Source organism: Choloepus didactylus, chromosome 1 (genome assembly GCF_015220235.1).
Source record: "Choloepus didactylus isolate mChoDid1 chromosome 1, mChoDid1.pri, whole genome shotgun sequence".
Taxonomy (NCBI): domain Eukaryota; kingdom Metazoa; phylum Chordata; class Mammalia; order Pilosa; family Megalonychidae; genus Choloepus; species Choloepus didactylus.
The window spans coordinates 92,136,530-92,156,911 of NC_051307.1; the positions used below are offsets into that span (position 1 = coordinate 92,136,530).

At 39.8% G+C, this 20,382-nt stretch overlaps 1 protein-coding gene and 1 pseudogene across 4 annotated transcripts in view; one reads left to right on the forward strand and one right to left on the reverse strand.

Moving 5' to 3' along the window:
* The window catches only part of HEG1 (heart development protein with EGF like domains 1), a 92,010-nt gene that overhangs the window by 45,904 nt on the left and 25,724 nt on the right, over positions 1–20,382 (reverse strand). For 3 of the 4 annotated variants that reach the window (XM_037837339.1, XM_037837345.1, XM_037837343.1), the window contains exons 2-5: positions 14,945–15,238; positions 13,021–13,320; positions 3,989–4,342; positions 2,800–3,147 (exon numbers count right to left, since the gene is read on the reverse strand). In XM_037837339.1, coding sequence (XP_037693267.1) covers positions 2,800–3,147; positions 3,989–4,342; positions 13,021–13,320; positions 14,945–15,238 — 1,296 coding nt within the window. The remainder of the gene's footprint in view (positions 1–2,799; positions 3,148–3,988; positions 4,343–13,020; positions 13,321–14,944; positions 15,239–20,382) is intronic. The other variant, XM_037837340.1, reaches the window with a different exon arrangement.
* On the forward strand, positions 7,631–8,105 carry LOC119509791 (annotated as a pseudogene).

Consider the following 20,382-nt stretch of genomic DNA (forward strand, 5'->3'; position numbering starts at 1 on the left):
TGGGTAAAAGACTAACAACCCAACCAGGACTTGGACATTCTGACAGGGTCCCGGAAAGAGGCACACATTCCTCAGAAGGCTTTACCTCCTGCAGGAGCAGCAACACATGAATTAACACAGGGCCTCTCAAACTACAGAATGCTGTTTCTTGGCCTTGACACACCAGTGAGAAATGGCACTGTGGCTGGAGGTTAAAGGTGGGTTTCTTTTTTGTTTTATTACTTTTTTAATGCATTTGATAGAGATGGACAAAAGACAGCTGACACATGAATACACATCCTTTTCATCCTTTGGTGGGTATATGTTTTATGCTATACATGTAAAGAATCTTAGAACTAAAAGGGACCATATGATTATCAAATAAACCCTCTTTTCAGATACGAGGAAATACCTCACAATCTGGCTTTGTGAGAAGACAGGCTCTTTTCCTACTGCTTGTCCTTGACACCCCACACACATAACTTGGTGGAAAACAGAGGTAAAGGTGAGTGTTACATACATTCATTTCATGATAGGTTGGGACTAACTGACAGACACGAATGAGCATGGGGACAGGGAGGTGTAGTGGCCTAGAACAGCACTGAGAAAGCAGGAGCCAGAGAGATGTGGGATTTGATCCCGGCTGGAGGGCTTAAGAGAGCTAAGGAAGTCAACCAGGAGAGGCTTGAGAGCTGCATGTATCTGAGCACAATTGCCCGGGGCCAGGAGAAAAACAGGTCTTGAATGGGGAGATCTTAAACACACTGGCAAAGGAGATGCAGGCAAACAGCCACATAAGGGATCCAGATTAATGAAGCGAAGAGATACAACCTAAAACAGACACATAGAGGGCCCTGGTTCAGAACCCAGAAAAGGGAATGGACCATGAACTGTGAAAGGCCAGACTGCAGAGTCAGTCCACTCTGGGTGCTTCAGAGGGAGTGAGATAAAGTGATGTTAACCCACAGTGAGATGTTTTCAGGAACTACCTCAGGGTAACTGACCCCAAGATCTGTGCAGCACACACTGAAATCACATTTTCCAAATTAACCAACTGAGCATCAACTGCAGAGAGGAAGGGTACTGAAGAAACATAGAAGGGAAAAGGCCACAGAACCCAAGGTCTCGGTCTGAGAAGGTAAAATTTCTGAGCCCCACTGTGGTGGGGGCAGAAAACTATTTCTTTTGTGTAGGAGAGAGATACTGCGTTTCCCATGCACAGCCACTGAAGAGTGTAAATATCTCCATATATGTGTGGTCATTCATGATAAGGACATGCTTTTCCAAGTCATGTGAGTGGTAAAAAATGCTCATTTTCCTCATCAGTTAGAATTCTCACACAGGAGAAGAGACTGATAATTATTAGTAGTAGAGAGGTAAGACCTTAAGCTAACTGAGAAGTTAATGCGTTTTTGCTTTGGCCAACATACACTTCCCACTGATAAGGCTGCTGACTACTGTTTTAAAAGAAAGTACTTAACATGGAAACATTTAAAAAGGACATCGAAAGTAAAGCTTTCTCAAATAGATAAACTGGATTTCATCACGATGAAAAAAAGAGAATGGGAGAAAATCTCAGCAAATCACATATCTGATAAAGGAGTAGTATGCAGAATATGCAACTCCTACAACTCAATAATAAAATGGCAAATAACCCAACTTAAAAATGGTCAAAGGATTTGAATAGATATTTCCGAAAAAGATATGCAAATGTCCAATAAGCACATAAAAAGAAGCTCAACATCGTTAGTCATTAGGGAAATGCAAATCAAAACCACAAAGAGATGGCTATAATCACAAAGATGGAAAATAAGTGTGGTAATGATGTGGAGAAATTGGAACCCTCACACCTTGGTGGGAATGTAAAATGGTACAACTGCTGTGGAAAAAAGTCTGGCAGTTTTTCAAAAGGTAAAACACAGAGTAACCACATGACCTGCAATTCTAAGAGAATTGAAAACATATGTCCATCCAAAAATTGTACATGAATGTTCACTGCAGCATGATTCATAACAGCCAAAAAGTGGAAACAACCCAAATGTCCATTAATTGACAAACAGATAAACACAATGTGGTATAAACACATATGGAATATTATTCAGTCATAACAGGGAATGAAGTATTGACACACGCCACAACATGGATGAACCTTGGAAACATTATGCTCAATGAAAGAAGCCAGATACAAAAGGTCACATATGGTATGATTCCATTTATATGAAAGCCCCAGAAGCGGCAAAACCATAGAGACAGAAGGAAGATTACTGGTTGCCAGGGGACGGGAGAAGGAGGGAATGGGGAGTTACTGCTAACGAGTATGGAGTTTCTCTCTGGGGTGAAGAAAATGTTCTGGAATTAGATACTGGTGATGGTTGTACAACTTTGTGAATATACTAAAATCCATCCAGTTGCACAATTTAAATGGATGAATTTTTATGAAGTGTGAACTGTATCTCAATAAAGCTTTTAATAAAAAAGCAAAGGGTTTCTCTTGATGAATGTCCAGACCAGCAGTGGACACCACTCAGGAGAAGCTCTGATTTTCACCTTCCAGAAGTTCTGGGATTGAGGCAGGGCTACAAGGAGTGCGAGGATGTGGGCAGAGAAGTCCTCGAACTGTGTGTGGGAGAGGGGGTGACAGCAGCACATTGGCGATGTACCAGAAAAACTAGGGAGTCACAGTTTATCTGTATCAACTATCTAGAAGAATGATGGGAAAAATGCAACTGAGAGTGCCCAAGGGAGTTATTTCATTAAAGCATGGTCCTAATACGTTTCCCCTCCCCCCATGTGGTACAGTTTTGTGAAATGAAAACTCACTTGAACGTTCTCCACGTGACGCTGAGGAATCCAGGCTTTCCGAGGAAGACATAGGCAAAGACACTGTGGATGGCTCAGAGTAATTCCTATCATCCAAGGCTGTGTTACTTCCTTTGGACTGTTGACCTGAGTAGGGAAACTGGGTCAAGACTGAAGAGTTCACAACTTCAGGATATGAAGTAGAGTTTCCTGTCACATCTGCAAATGTCTTGCTGTTGGTCAAGGACCAGTGTGCTGTGCTCTCTCCACCTCTGATGTATGGGACTGACACAGACACAGCCTCCATCTGGGAAGCAGAACTTCCATTTTCTGCATCAGAGCTGCTGGCAAGCTGATGTCCTCCAAAGGCTGTAAGGTGTCACAGGAAAAAAGTGCCATTACATGGATGTGAAAGAGATCCCTCAACAACTGAAAAACGATTCCTCTCTAAGAAAATATCCCCTATGCTAAGAAACCTTGTATAGTATTCAATACATGTATGACCTGACATGTATTTTCATAGTCTAAATAATGACTTCAAAACTCTCCAATGTCAGTAACATCAAAATATGAAGTGCAAAGATGCACAGTAACTTCCAGGCTTGAGTGTTTGTTCTCTTTCCCATAAAAAGCAGTCAAGGCAGTAAGTGTGTCATTGCATCCAACAAATATGGCATGCATGAATATGGTGCAGAGTCAGAAGCACTTTTCTAAAATAGATCTAATATTAATAAAGATTATCCTAATTCCAAAGCAACCATAATGAGTATGCATTTGGGGAATATATTTATATCTGCACATCTTATCTGTCTATAAAGACGATCTGTATACAAAATAGCTGTAGCTAGTTTTAGAGAGTGCCAGCTGTGATGCTGTAGAGGGAAAAGAAGATGAAATCGATGGCAAGAGCCCTGAGGCTGGGTCTAAGATCTGCTGTGAGTGAGCCAAATGGCCACACACATTACTTCACTCCTCTGAGCCTTAGTTTCCTCATCTATAAAAGAGTGGGAGGAACGATTCCTCTCCAACAATGTTCTCAGAAGGATGAAAATCAAAAGGTGATAATGAGGTTATCACTGGCAAAGGAGTTGGTGGTATCTAAGAACACACTTTTCTTTCAGAGATGGCAAATGGTCTTGAAGCAACCCCTTAAGAATACCCAACTACTTAAAAATGTCCCTAATAGCTCAAGTAAAGATTGCACACTTACTTGGGGAATCATTTTGCAAAAATTCCGTTGAGCTCTCTGAGGATGTAAGTCCAAATCCATTTTCTGTTGATGGCTCAGTGAATTCCCCATCCCCTGGATTCTTGATTATGCTACTGTTCCCTTTCAGTTCCTCTATAGACGGTGAAGAGTGGACTGGTGCTGAAGTGGTAGCAATTTCGGAGTCCTCAGTGAATCTGTCTATCTTGTTTATAGATCCCAGACTCATGGCCAAAGATTGGCTCATCCCTGGGCCACCGTCAGTGAACGTGGTGGCAACAGGCTCACTCTCTGTCTCACTGATCAAGGGGCTACTGACAGCAGTGGCATTGTCCAGCTCCTTCATACTTTCAGAAGCTGAAACAGAAGAAAACATGTTTCAACACTCAAGGTTTAAGAAAATCAGGGATGCATCCAGGTAAAAATAATGTTGACTACTGTGCCAGTATATATATATTATGTCCTCCAGAAAAAGCCATATTCTTTAATGCAACCTTGTGGGGCCAGATATATTAATCTTTCTGATTAGGGTGTGACCTCTTGATTGAGTGTTTCCATGGAGATGTGACTCACTCTAATACCTTTGATTAGATTATTTCCATGGAGGTGTTACCCGCCCATTCAGTGTGGGTCTTAATTAAATCACCGGAGCCCTATAAGAGCTCAAACAGAAGGAGCTCGGTGCTGCAGCTGAGAGAGATATTTTGGAGACAACCGTTGAAAGCAGACTTTTGCTAGTCCAGAGTTTGCCTGGGAGAAACTAAGAGAACACCCGCAGATGCTTAGAGAGAAGCATACTAGAAGAAAGAACCAAGAACGCACAAGAACTGAGAGAGGAGCTGAAATGTAACCTGGGAGCAAAGGATCAGCAAACACCAGCCACATGCCTTCCCAGCTAACAGAGGTTTTCTGGATGCCACTGGCCATTCTTCAGTGAAGGTATACTCAGGGTGATGCCTTAATTTGGACATTTTCATGGCCTTCAGACTGTAAATTTGTAACCAAATAAACCCCCTTTATAAAAGCCAATCCTTTTCTGGTATTTTGCATAATAGCAGCATTAGCAAACCAGAACAACTACATTTTGGTAGACAGATCTAGGGCTTGTGAACCTAATATAGATATAAACTTCCATGTATGTTTACACACACCTATGCAACCAGGACACATTCATTCACTCTCTCCTTGCTAGCTCGAATTCTTATAGAAGGAGTGAAGTCATTTGTCTTAAAGAAAAGCTTATGCTGAACCCTAGTAGATGGTAGATAGGAGAAAGACTCCATACATTATTTGCCTTGGTTTTTACAGAGGAAGGGGAAAACGTCTACTCCAGAGTTCTATATTATAGCTTAAAAGGACAGGCAATTATGATAAGGTACAAGTTTTTGTTGTTTTGTTTTCTTTTGTTTTAGCAGTGGAACCTTTTGGTTCAAATACTAGCATGCATCCCACTTGGCAGGTGAACTCACTACCCTCCCCCCTATGTGGGACATGACTCCCAAGGGTGTGAATCCCCCTGGTAACATGGGAAATGACTCCTGGAGATGAGCCTGGACCCAGAACTGTGGGATTGAGAGGATCTTCTTGACCAAATGGGGGAAGAGAGATGAAACAAAATAAGGTTCCAGTGGCTGAGAGATCTCAAATGGAGTCAGGAGGTCACTCTGGAGGGTATTCTTATGTGCTATATAGATATCACCTTTTAGTTTTTAGTGTGTTGGAATGGCTAGAGGGAAATACCTGAAGCCGTTGAACTGCAACCCAGTGACCTTGATTCTTGAAGACGATCGTATAACTATGTGACTTGCACAGTGTGACTGTGTGATTGTGAAACCTTGTGGCTCGCATTCCTTTATCCAGTGTATGGATGGATGGGTGGAAAAATGGAGACAAAAATTAGATGAAGAATAGGGTGGGATGGAGGGGATGGAAAGATTTAGGTGTTCTTTTTTTTGCTTTTATTTTTATTTTGGAGTAAAGAAAGAAAAGTTTCAAAAATTGATTCTGGTGATGAATGCACAAATATATGATGGTGCTGTGAATAACTGATAGTACACTGTGGATAACTGTAGGGTGTGTGAATATATCTCAATAAAACTGTATTATGAAAAAGTAAATGAACAATGGGGGGAGGAGGGGAATGGGATATTTTGGATGTTCTTTTTTATTTTAATTTTTATTTCATTTTTTGGAGCAATGAAAATGTTCAAAGATTGATTGTGGTGATGAATGTGCAACTATATGACGATACTGTGAACAACTAACTGTACACTTTGGAGGACTGTATTTTGTGTGAACATATCTCAATAAAATTGCTTTAAAAAGTATACATCAAAATCCAATACATAAAATGAACAAAAGTGGGGCCATCCCAGGGTGCTGGGGCCCCAGGTCACCACTGAGGAGGCCTAGGGCTCTACAGGACACAGTTGGAACACTACTGGCCTAGAACAATAATTCCCCAGCCTTGTTACCATCAAGAGCTCTTTATTTTCCCCTACCTCATGGCCACCATAAATCTTAGGTCTTGAAAAGACTATCAACCAAATTGCCTTTATTAAGTAAAAGAACCTCTGATCAGCAGGAGATACTCATTATTACCACCAATAATTTGATTTAATTGCATCCAAAAGCAAACAGACCTCATTATTTTGTTAGCCTCATTAGCTTTGGAGACCAGCTCTCAAACCTACATACTATGCCAATAGGCCTCCAGGAGATCAAGGACTCCAGGCTGGAAACAGCTTTTCTACACCTAATGAAATGGATGGCAGCCCTCAAATAACTGACAAAAGCCTTGAGAATTAGATGATGTACAGTTGGTCAAAATGTACAGTCTGCTACTTACAGTCTGCTGCAAAGGGACATCCTGAGAACTGACTTCCTGAAGGGTATATTAAAATCCTCATTCCAAAGGACACTTAGCTCATAAACCAGGAATAAACAGCAGGAAAGCTTAGTGAGTGGGCAGAAACATGGCAGGCAAGATTCGAAGGCAAAAAAAGAGGGTTTGTTTTTTCTTTTTAAGGGAAAAATACTAAAAAGCACTCTATACCTGTATAATGAAAGGCTTCAAGCTGCTAATTATTTACCAGAAAAGTGAAGAAGGAAATTGTCATTATAAACTTTCTTGAAAACCAAGCCTATGTGCAGTTGTGACCCAAAGCACAAATATATATTGCATACAGTTAGAGAGAGAGAGCACAAGGACCTAAAAGTTTCATCTTACTCTTATACCTAGAACATAGCCTACAGCTCTGGTCACTGCACCTTAATGAGGACAAAATAAAGATTCAGGCATTCATAATTTAGTAACTGAAAGAAAAGAACAGAAAGACTTGGACACAAAAGTAGAGTCCCAAGCCACCCAAACCCATCCCTACTTAAAAGCAAAAAACAAAACGAACAACAAACTCTTTAGCATAAAAAAAAGGAAGGCATAATAAAGATATGCCCTAAATCCACTCTCAACCACTTTGCTTCTCGGGCCTAACTTCATTAGAATTATCTTCTACATCTACCAAATTACAGCCTCATCAGATTGCTGGATCTCTTATTCCCCGTACGTGGCATCATTTCATTCATTCAAGGTCTCATCAAAACACAGTGGCATTTCACTCTCTGCCTCTCTTTGCTCCTAAGAAGATGGCAGAGCGGCTGCCCAAGTCGGTGCTGTTTGTATGTTTGGGTAACATTTGTCGATCACCCACTGCAGAAGCAGTTTTCAGAAAACTTGTAACTGATCAAAACATTTCAGATAATTGGAGGATAGACAGTGTCTCAGCATCCACATATGAGAGAGGAAACCCTCCTGATTATCGAGGGCAAAATAACATGAAGAAGCATGATATTCCTATGAATCACGTAGCCCAGCAGGTTACCAAAGAAGACTTGGCCACATTTTATTCTATACTATGTATGATAAAGCAATCTGGGAGATTTGCATAGAAAAGGTAGTGAATTTAAAAACTGCAAAGCAAAAATTGAACTTCTTGACAGCTATGATCCACAAAAACAACTTATTATTATAGATCCCTATTATGGGAATGACTCTGACTTTGAGACTGTGGACCAGTAGTGTGTCAGATGCTGCAAAGCATTTTTGGAGAAGTCACAGTAAAGCTGCATCCATCCATTGCTGAAGGCCAACAATGATTAACATCTGTACAGTGATGCTCTAGGATTTTCAGTCAGTGTGTTAAAAGTATGTTTCATAGCTCAAGACCACAACTTCTTTTTCAATTGACTTATTGTTTCTTATCTTAAAAATAATTGTAGATGGAAATCAATGTTGTGTTTGGCAGAAGAATTAGTAAAAATCTTTGATTCAGACAGTTTATGGGGTACATTAAATGTTCTTAAACAAGTTGGACCGCTTATCTTGCCCCAGTTACAAAAACAGTGGAACAAACAAAACAGCAGAACCACAAAATACCATGTTGTGTGTGTGTTTTGTAATAATCATTTCTTTCCAGTGTTTAACCGTACGGTAGTAATCCAGTGATGGCTAGCATTCTAATATGCTTAATTATGATCTTAATAAGTAATTAAAACATCACTCTCACACCTAAGTCAATATCTGAGCCCACTGAGACTTTCAAATAATCTGCCTCTTTATTACCAATATGTATAACTTGATGGAAAAATGTCCTCTATTCACCTATACTACCACTCTTTTTATTCCAGGGTCTTTTATTGAATTAGATACCCCTAGTTTTAAGAGTCCACAATCTTGATTGGAAGCATTTTGATTCACACATACCCAGAGAAGACAGTTGTATGTTAGAAGGATAGGAAAGAATGATTTAGGGAATAAATATTTAGCATTATTCTTAATTTTTGTTTATCTAGTTTATTTCATGAGGAAGTCAGCTTTTTGCTCCCATTTGGACCACTTTGCCTCTGAAAATTTAATCATATCCAGAAAGGACAAGGTATGCCATTTCATCTTAGCTCACTTTGACAAATGTATCTGTTTTATATGTATATGTAACCCAAATATCAAATATTACATATTGGCTTAGATGGGGAAAAATAGTTTAAAAAGCTGGAAAAAGAGAATTCTATTATGTTGAAGACTATAAGTAATATGTTAAATGTTCTTTCATTAATGTTTCTTTTAAAAGAGAATATATGTAATTTCTGTATACTTTGAGATAACTGTAATTTCAAATTCATTTGGATATATATCAGAAAAGGTTTTCAAAATAAACTGCCAAGTATAAAAATTCAATGGAAATATATAAACAAAAACAAAAAAACAAAACACACAGTAGCTGCTATGTTGGACTAGGCCAAAATTGTCCACATCTGTTCACCTCTGGCGATTTTAACAAATCAGTGACCATGGAAATACAGTCACAAAGTTACAAATGCTGAAAGCCACAGAAGGAAAATGGCTATGTATTCCCTGACCCTGAGGACTCTGCAGAACATTGCTTCATCATCTCATCATTATCAGCTTTACTAAAAGCTACCATGTATTGACCAATTGAGATGTGCCAGGCATTGTGCAAAGTATTTTATATAATCCCATTTAATCCTCACAGCAAAGCTATGGAATGGATATGAATACTTCTGAAGAGTTGGTGCCACTTAATAATGTTTGGTCAAATTCATCAACAATCACCACTTTTACTAGTAAGTGAATGCCTACTAAATAAATCTAAGGGGATCTTTCCCATGTTTCTAATCACAAAGCCAACATTATTGATGTTCAATAATTGTCCTTCCTTGATCATTTCTATCCTTGAAGTAGCCTTTCAAAAATGGGAAGACCATCCACTTGGGAGTGGAAACAAGCCAATTTCCCTAATCTTTATAAAAGGAGGTGGAAAGAATGCCTGCTTATCTGGTAAAAGTATATGGGTCACTCTCCTATCACAACCCAAAGCATTAGAAACTTGGGTATGCATCAGAATGCTCAGTCTTGACTTCACTGCTATCCAGAACTTGCCAAAAGTATAGCTGAAGCAGCTGATACTTGAGAACGATAGGCTAAATCTGTAATCTTCTGGGGTTTTTTATGCTCTCTTCCTTTACAAGGTAAAATCACCACAAAGCAGGACCACATTAGCTCAGCTACTCACAGAAATACTTTCTTCATTTGAGATCCATTAAGACACCCCTTGCTCCTTTTGAGAATCTATAAAAGGTATCACCTCTTAAAGCACTTTAGCACAATTTCCACCAAATAGCAATTGAGGGCATTTTCCATTATGATCCTCAATGTTCCTTATATAAATAGTCCTCTTAGACTTTGCTGCCCACAAACCACCTATGCCTATGGACAAAATTGTGTGCCTAGTTTATCTGAGAACAATCACATGCCCCACCCAGTTTCCCTTTGTGCCCTTGTTTCCAGGAAGCTCAGTACTAAATTTAGTGCCCAAATGTAGCCTGCTCTCACACAATTCAACATGCACATATCTCTTCGCTTCTTCAGAAGAGAGCTTTTTTCCTGCCTGTTGCATTATTTACTTTTTTCCCCTAATGATCAAATAGCACAGTTCTCATTATAGAAATCTGGAAAGTACAGAAAGACAGAAACAGAAAAATAATAACTTCAAATGGTTTTCAATCCCTTTTAAAAACATGTTTTAATTGCCTGACTCTGTACCTGCCTTAATACTGTAAGGCATACAATTGATTTTGGGAAGCATACAACTCATGGCTACCGCAGTCCTGGAAGGAATTATGCATGGTTCTGTGTAGCAGAGTGAGGAGGTGTAAGGAGGCCCAGAATACAAAGGCTGAGTGTGTTTGGAATAACAGATGCTGAAATTAGAAGAGCATCTGGTCTAATCCCCCCCATCACAAAGAAGGAACTTGTTTCTTAGCACCACCCTCCTGGTGCCAGGCTCCTAGCTCACCAACCCAGCACTCACCAAGAGAGGACCAAGACGGATCCGACTGGTCTAAGTGCTAGGACTTCCACGGGGTCACAATTACTAGTAGATGAAGCAGCCAAGTGCCCAAGGCACCAGCCAGCCTTGCACTCCCTCTGCACATCCCTTCTTCCTTAGCGCTGGTTGGCTGGACCAGGTCGGCTCCAGCTCTGCCTTTGGCACGTCCTGCCAGCTCTTTCTCAGCATCTCACTCACGTGCCCATAGCTCCCATATCATGCAATCAGAAAAGGGGAGTAACATCTCAAGATTTAGATTTCAGGAGTGGTAGGAAGTATACCAGAGCTCTGTTTAGGGGGTTAGCAGGTTTAAAACGAAGCAGAACTCTTTTCCATTCAGTTGCAGTTCCTCATGCATGTCTCCTCTGGAATCCCCACGTGGGAGGGGGGGAGGTTGGCAGGCTGGATTCAGACATTCCTGGATCCTTGGCTATACCCTTGCTGAATTTAAAGTCCTCTCCAAGTATCTAAGAGGGAGGCAGGACTCCACGTAGAACAGAACACACAGTTCACTAAGAAAGAAGAGAAATGCTCAGTAAAAGATTCAAGGAATATGAAAGAAATGGTGGAATACTCCAAAAGTTAAAAGTACAAGATTCAAAAAGGACCAAGCCTAAAGAATGTGAGGGCCAATTAGGTTTCTAATGTTGAAAAATATAAGTGAACATACAGTAAAATCCAGTAAAGTTGAAAACATAGGCTGATTTTCAAATATACCATAGTAGTAGGTTGGATTTAAATTATAAATATTAAATGGCCCTGACCAGATTCAAAATGGTGCTTCCTAGAAAATGCTTCCTTTCCACTATTTAGTAAACTTGGATGTAAATCACTAAACCACAGAACTTTGGAGCTGGAAAGGATCATAGCTTTTATCTCATCCAACCAATATATATGAATAATCTTAAAAAGCAATCTCCTAAAAACGTTAGTTATAAATTATATCCATACCCAGTCAGCAGGAAACTGTATATAGGATATACAGAAGAGGAATTGGCTGCTTTAAAAATAGGCATTACAAAAAGAAGCTCTGGGTTCAGTTTTGGTTTTGATGACATAAACTCAAACTCCTAGTCTTGCAAAACACTTGTAAAAACCTCTGACCTATAAAAATTTGAAATGACAATCTCTAATGCACCCTAACCTCTATTTCCCAAAACATTTCCAACCCTCTCTGTCCTGGTCCAGCATGAGGATGAAAACACGAGCAGCTCACACAGACTCTGGATAAAATCCCAGGGAAGAGACAAGAAGGGCAGGGTTTCTAACATTCTCTTGGACCCTTGGCTGGATGTGCCCATGGGAGTACTCTGCCCATGCTAATCCCCAGTACTCATCAACTGTACCTTGTTCTGAGGTGGTGGGAAATGTATGAGATGTACAGACACAGCCTGTGTCCTCAAGAGCACTACAATCTATCTGGGCAGACAAGGCATTAGATAACCTGGTGTCACAAAGTTTATAGCACAGTCTTTAAATCACTAGGGATCAGAGGGGTTGGAGAAAGGCTTCATGGAAACGGAACACCTAAGCTGAAACATAAATGATAAGCAGGACTGAACTGGCAGAGAGGGCGAAGAGTATGCTCCAGCTGCAGTTACTAATATCAAGCTTGCAATCACCTGCATTAGGTATTTTATTTTCAAGACGGTGTCTAGAAAAATATATATCCAGGTTTTTTTTTGCAATTTTTCTTTGCATTTGTGCAGTAATGAAATAAGTCTAATTCTCAATCAAATGCTACAATAGTCACCATTTCATTCTCCCCAACACGCAGCCTCGTGTTAAGAATCTACATCAGCAACACCTAGTCTTTGTTGTGTAGTATGTGTGTGTATGTCAGGGTGGGGCAGGAGGCTGGTGGACAGAAAGACCTAGGGTACCCACCAAACCAACTATTATTTTCCTCCTAACACAGTTAAAGAAAACATATTTTAAGATGAACTTCAATAATTGGATAAATCATGCAGGTAGCCCTTTTACCCCCAATACTTGGCATTACAGTAATGGCATTTGCTTTATGTCTTTTCCTCTCGGCCCGTTTTCAGATACGTAGCTTGCCAGCTGCACACATTTACTTATTTGTATTCTGAATGATTTCAGTGTTAAGCTAGGGATATAAGTACTCACACGAAGGATGATCTAAGGGAGGAGAGTTAGCTGGCGTCCTGGAAAAATGCTGAGAGAAGAGCCCAGGTTCTGAAGAATCTCTCACCCTGGAGAGCATGGTCTGCTCTCCCACGGCCGAAGCAGAAAGAAAAGACTGATGTGAGAAAGACGTGGCGGCCACTTGGGTGTGCACAGTCACTTCTTCTGGCAGACCCTTCCCCCTTGCCAGTGAGCCCCAGGATGTCCCACTCTCCCTTTGAGAAGCAGTAATTCTTTCTTCTGACTCTGAACTGCTGGATGACAGGTGAAGCCCTTCGAAGGCTGAAACCAGACAGCAACAATTAAAATTCTACCAGCAGACATCCCAATCGTTATTGAGATCAACCCTAACCTCTATCAAATGTGTAGAGGTGGGCAGAAATTAGGGGCAATTATTCATTCTAAGAAAAATGAACTCCTGAAAGAGAGATCACAAACCAAGACAAAGATTGTTTTTAGATCTCAAAAACAAAGACTTTGCATTTTGTGGCAAAATTGTCAGGTAAGGGGAGCACTGAATAAAGAACAAACAATACGGAATCAGAGATCAACGTCTGATCATCATGCCTCACCATCCACATTCCATGAGGCTGGTCCCAGGGTTTACTTGAATTCAACATAAACAAAATTTCCAATATCTGGATGCCCAGTGAAACCAGGCAGCATCATGTGCAGAGTTTCTAAGCTCTGTATCCATCATTCGAGGATGGAACACAAAATACTTTCCTATGTATTCTTTACAGAATTAGAGCCCCCCACCCAGACCTCCTGTCACAAGGGCATGAATCATTGAGGCCATTATAAGTCCTATCAATTTTCCTTTGTGGAATCTCTTTACCAATTCTGTCCTCTCCACCCCTCCTGCCACAAGGCCACATCTCAGCACCTCGTGCCTGGGTGGTCCCACCAACTCCGGATTCCTTTCCCCAAAGAGCCTGTTTCATGCCTGCCTGGAGAATCCTCCCCCAAATCACTTTAATCACTTCACTCCCTTGTTCAGACTCTTACCACCACGTCAAATCTACATGGGCAGGTTTGCAAAGTCCTCCAAGATTGTCCCTGACCCTGTCCACACACCTGCTTCTCTCCTCAGTGTGCGTCCTACGTCTTCCCCCGAGGGAGCCTGCTGGCTTTGCTGTCCCACAAAAAGGCCGCACTTCTTTCTCTCCTCTGTAATTCACTCACATTTTCCAGGTTTCCTACTCCTCAGATACCCCTCTCTCCTTGCTCAGATACACACACACAGGCTCAAATTCCAGCTCTGAAAGCCGGTAGCTGTTGACCTATACAGCTTGGGTTAATTAACTTCTCTAAGCTTCAGTTTTCAATTCCCTAAAATGAGAATAATACAACCTTGCAGGCTTTGTGTGGTGGCTGAAAGAACAGACCTGTTGGTATACAGCAGGTAACTAATCAGTACTAGTTTCTTTGTTTTCTCTTCCTCAATCAAATATTGCCCATTGAGCCCCAGCTTCTTCTTGGAACTTTTGGCTAAAACTGGCAAACCACCTAGCTGTGCAGATATTAGCAAGAAAACCATTCGAGCCACATCAACACAAACAAAACCTAAGCCTGGCTGCCTTTCCCAGCCACCCATACCGTCAGACCTGGTACTTCTGAGATCTTAGTGTGTGGCAGTATCCCTGGATTCAGACTGGCCGTGGAACATACATTGCAAGGCACTGGTCAGGCCTTTCAATAAATCTGCATCCTTGTCTGGTCTGTATTGACAACTCAGTCAACCACAGCATGTCACAAATGGAGCCTAAGCCACAGGCCTGACCCACTCACAGCCCAGGCCCCTTGGTTGGGCACAGTCGTTGAGAATGGAGTGGGGGAAGGTTGGAGACTTTGTTTTCCATGACTAGACGTACATGATAAAATGAGCATCACTGCAAAATCTCACCTGAGATGTTGCTCTGGGAAGTCAGAGCTGTTGGTGTCTCAGGTGAATGCCTGACAGGAGAAATGGTGAAATTTGTTCCACTTTGAGAGTTGTTTCGTCCTCCAACATCTACAGTTCCAGTTAGTGGAGTAAAGTCTCCTGGAGCACTGGAAGAAGCCTGGCTCTTTCTAGGGGTCTGAATCATCACGTCTTCTTTGGAGGTCACTGCCGAAAGGTTCACTCGGTCCTGATAAAAGGTGATGTTTTCTATGTGGGGCTCAGTGTTACTTTCTGGCCAGTGGTTCCTTACAGCAGCTAAAACAATAAGAAAATGGATCAGTGAGAACGTGCTGGCTTCTAAAAAGAAAAACAAACCTTCGGAAAAGACACCATGAGCAGGTATGTTGGTAAAGAAATGGATTCAAGTAGAATCATTTCACCTTTCTTTTACTCCCACATTAATTATTCTCACAGTCCAGTGGAAGAAACGATGAAGCAACAATACAGTATAGGATGACATTTTAAGTTGAGTGAACTAAATGATGAAAATGACAGAAAGAGATAAACATGGGGCTCAGGAAAGAGTACCTGAATCTGTGGCATCTGGGCAGGCCCAGAAAGGAAAGTGAGGGAGGAAAGTCAAGTTGGAGTATTGGGAAGACACACTTCACTAGAGCCCTTTTAGGGTGGTAAGGGTGATAGCTGGCCACCTACCTTGGAGGCAGCAGGTGGAACATGCACTACTTCTGGTAAAATACGCAAAGGACTTGTTTTACTTTAGCAATATTACTAAAGACTTAGTAATGTAAATATGTGTGATGCCATCATTTCATTTTCATTGAATTTACCCTGAGAAAATACTCACAAATAACTGCACGGATGTTCATTACAGCATGTTTACAATAAGACAGAGAAAAAAAAAAGAAGAAGAAATTAACCAAAAAAACCTACAGCAGGCAATCAATAACATCAGTTACGGTACATCTATAAAAGGGTAGTAAGTGATCATTAAAAATTATGTTATAGAAGGATAAAGAAAGTTGTTCTAGAGGTATTGTTGAATTAAAGCAAAATAAAATTTAAAATATGATCCCATTTTTGTAAAGAAAAATAAGTAAAAATAGCAAATGATTGAATATTTACTATGTATGTGCCAAACGCTGCTCCATGCGCTTTTCCTGCATTAATTCACGTATTTCTAGAACAAAGTCAGAAATTCTCTTATTATCCTCATTTTCCATATGAGGCAAAGGAGGCAGAGGAAGGTGTAATTTATCCAAATCACACAGTAAAAAGCTATAAAGGAGGCCTCCAGTCGACCAAGATGGCAGTGTAAGATGCTCCAGGGTGCTATACCACATAGAATCCTAGAATAATTAGCAAAAACTCGTAGAGCCATCTTCCTCAACATCCCAGAAAGCAGCTAAAGGAATTTAGTAACTGGTCAAGTGTTGAATCAAGAAAATGCAGCTTTAAAAACAGACACTCAAGGCACCTTTGCTAACCCTTCCCATGATCCTCCCCACTGCAGTGTGATCTAGCCTGCTCTCCCTTCGTGGGTCCCTGCCCCTGTTCCGGAGAGAGCAGAGCCACATCTATGCAAATACTGGGGTGACTGTGTGTCAATGCCAATCTAGCCTGAAAGGCTGAACCAGGAAACCCCTCTCTAGCTTGCCCTACTCAGGAATTGCCCTTCTTGGAGAAGCAACTTGCTCACAGCTATAGCAATTTAAGAAACAATTAGGTCAAAGCAGCTTGGGGCAAAGGATCACCTATATAGAGTCATATAACAAAGCACCAGGAGGAAGGGAAAGAAAGTCTATTTCACAGGAAGTAAGGAGTTATTTGAATTAAACCGGGGAATTCCTAAGGCCACCAGAAAGCACAAGTCCAGGACAAAATGCAGGCTCAGTAAAGAGGGAGAGGACTATGCACCTCCCATGTACCTCAAGTTCATCTTCTTGATAGGAAGGCTAAACTCTGAGGGAGAGTACCAGTCAAAGCAGGGCAAATTTGCAAAAAGCATGAAAGATGTTTTTTTGTGGGTGTCTGTTAATGTTAGCTCCTGGCACTCAAGAAAATCTCTGTAATATCACCAGCTGGACACAAACTTAAGGAATAGACAGCTCAGGGACGAAATCCCAGAGTTAACACATTAAAATACTAAAACGTACAGTATGCAATAAAACATTATAAAACAAAGACACAGGAAATGATGGCCCATTCAAAGGACTAAGATAAAAATCCAGACCACTGACAAAGAAGACCAAACATTGAAAATACAGCACAAAGACTTTTAAAAACTGATCCTTGATATTCTCAAGGAGATAGAAAAAAACACAGAAAAAGAAGTAAAGGATATCAGGAAAACTATGAATGAACAATACGGGAATTGCAATAAAGAGAATGAAATTTTAACAAGGAACTAAACAGAAATCCTGGAATTGAAGGCCACAATAACTGAAATGAAAAATGCTCTAGAGGGATTCAACAGCAGATGAGAGCCGGCAGAAGAAAGAATCAGTGAACTCAAAGACAAGACAACTGAAATGATTCAGGCTGAGAAAATGAAAGGAAAAGATTTTTTAAAAAAGCAAACAGAACCTAAGAGACCTGTGGCACACTGTCAAGCATACTAATATACACATTACAGGAATCCTGAAAGGAGAAGAAAAAGAGAAAGGGGCAGAAGGAATACAAATAAATGATAGCAGAAAATTTCAAAATATAACAAAAGACATGAATATGCACATTCAAGAGGCCCAATGGACCACAAAGAGTTTAAACTCAAAGAGAATCATGCCTAGACACATAGTAGTCAAATTGTGGAAGGACAAGGACAAGGGAAGAGTTCTGAAAGCTGCAAGAGAGGTCATGTGTTATGTACAGGGGAGTCTCAATAAGATTAAATGCTGATTTCTCATCAGAACTATTGAAGCCAAGAAGACAGTGGGACAGAATATTTAAAGTACTGCTGGAAAATAATTGCCAACCAAGAATTTTATATCCAGTGAGGCTGTTTTTCAAAAGTGAGGGAGAGATTAGGACAGTCCCAGATGGGAATCTGTTACCACTAGATCTGCCCTACAAGCAATGTTAAATGGTGTCCTTCATACTGAAAGGAAAAGACACTAGACAGTGGACTGAAGGGGCATAAAGAAATGAAGACCTCTGGTAAAGGTAACAATATGGATTATAAATGCCAGCACTATTGTATTCTGTTTTTCTTTTGTTTTTGTTTTTTTTTTTGGTATATAACTTTAGTTTTTACTTCTCACAGATCTAAAATTCAAATGCATAAAAAGTAATGATCTACCTATGGTTTTGGACATACAATATATAAAGATATAATTTGTAACAAGTACAACAAAAAGGTTGGGGAACAGATGGGTATAAGAACGGGGTATGTCTATGCTATTAAAGTTAAGTTGGTATCACATGAAACATGATTGTTACAGATTTATTTAAGCCCCATGGAAGACCACAAAGAAAAACATATGAAAAAGTATACACAGAAAAAATCAGAAGGGACTCAAAATGTTACAACACTAAAAATCAATTAAATATAAAATGATGCATTAATGGAAGAATTGTGGGGCAAAAAAACGTATAAGACTTACAAGGACCAAATAGCAAAATGGCAGAAGAAAGTCCTGCATTAAGGGATAGTTACTTTAAAAGTAAAGGGATTAAACTCTCTAGTCAAAAGGCAGAGATTGGCAGAATGGATACAAAAGCATAACCCAACTACATGCTGTTTACAACAGAATCACCTTAAATTCAAAGCTCCAAGTAGGATGAGTGAAAGAATGGAAAAAATATACCATGCAAATAGTAAGCAAAAAGAGAGCTAGGATAGGTATCCTAATATCAGATAAAGTAGACTTTAAGTGAAAAACTTTTAAGAGGGACAAAGACGCTCATTATATACTGGTAAAGGGGTGAATTCAACAAGAAAACATAACAATTATAAAAATACAGGCACCTAACAGAATTCCAAAATATATGAAGCAAATATTGACAGATTTGAAGGGAGAATAGGTGGTCCTAATAGACTTGAATATACCACTTTCAATAATGGACAGAACTTGTATACAGAAGTTCACTAAGGAAATAGAAGACTTGAATGATACTATAATCCAACTAGACCTAACAGACATATATAGAACACTTCACCCCAACAACAGCAGAATACACATTCTTCTCTGGTGCACATGGATCATTCTCCAGGATAGACCATATATGAGGTCACAAGACAAGTCTCAGTAAATTCAAAAATACTGAAATTATACAATGTATCTTCTCTGGCCACAATACAATGAAGCTAGAAATCAATCAAAGAGGGATAACTGGAAAATGCACAAATATGTGGAAATTAAGCAATGCACTCTTAGTTAGTGGATTAAAGAAATTAAATATCTTGAGATAAATGAAAACAAAAAATACAACATACCAAAATATATGGAATGCAGCAAATGCAATGCTAAAGGGAAATTAATAGCTCTAAATGCTTACATTTAAAAAGAAGAAAGTTCTCAGACCAGAGATCTAACTTCACAGCTGGAGGATCTAGAAAAATAGGAGTAAACTAAACCCAAAGTGAGCAGAAGGAAGGAAATAACAAAGATCAGAGCAGAGATAAATGAAATAGAGAATAAAAAAACATTAGAGAGAATTTTAAAAACAAAGGTTTTTTCTTTGAAAACATCAATACAATTGACAAATCTTTACCTAGACTGACAAAGTAAAAGAGAGAAACAATGCAAATAACTAAAATCAGAAGTGAAAGGGGAGATATTACTAATGACCACACAGAAATAAAAAGGATTATAAGAGGATACCAGGAATGTATGTATGTATGTATGTCAACAAGTTACATAACCTAGATGAAATGAACAATTTCCTAGAAACTCAGAAACTACCCATACTGACTCAAGAAGAAATAGGTCAGAATATAAACCTTTACATTCACGGTGAAGTGATTTTTGTCAAGGATGCCAAGTTCACTCAATGTGGAAAGAATAATTGCTTCAAAAAACGGTGCTGGAGAAATTGGATAGCCATATGCAAAAGAATGAAGGTGGACTCCTAATTCAAACCATATACAAAAATTCACTCAAAATGGAATTAAAGACCTAAGTACAAGAACCAAAATTATGAAACTGCTAGAAGAAAACAGGAAAGCATCTTCAGGACCTTGTGTTAGGCAATGATTTCTTAGACTTTACACCAAAAGCACAAGCAACAAAAGAAAAAAAAAACAGATAAATGGGACTGTTCTGGTTTGCTAATGCTGCTGTTATGCAAAATATCTGAAATGGATTGGCTTTTATAAAGGGGGTTTATTTGGTTACAAAATTATAGTCTTAAGGCCATATAAGTGTCCAAACAAAGGCATCAACAATAGGCTATCTTCACTGAAGAACACTGATGGCGCCCAGAAAACCTCTGTTAGCTGG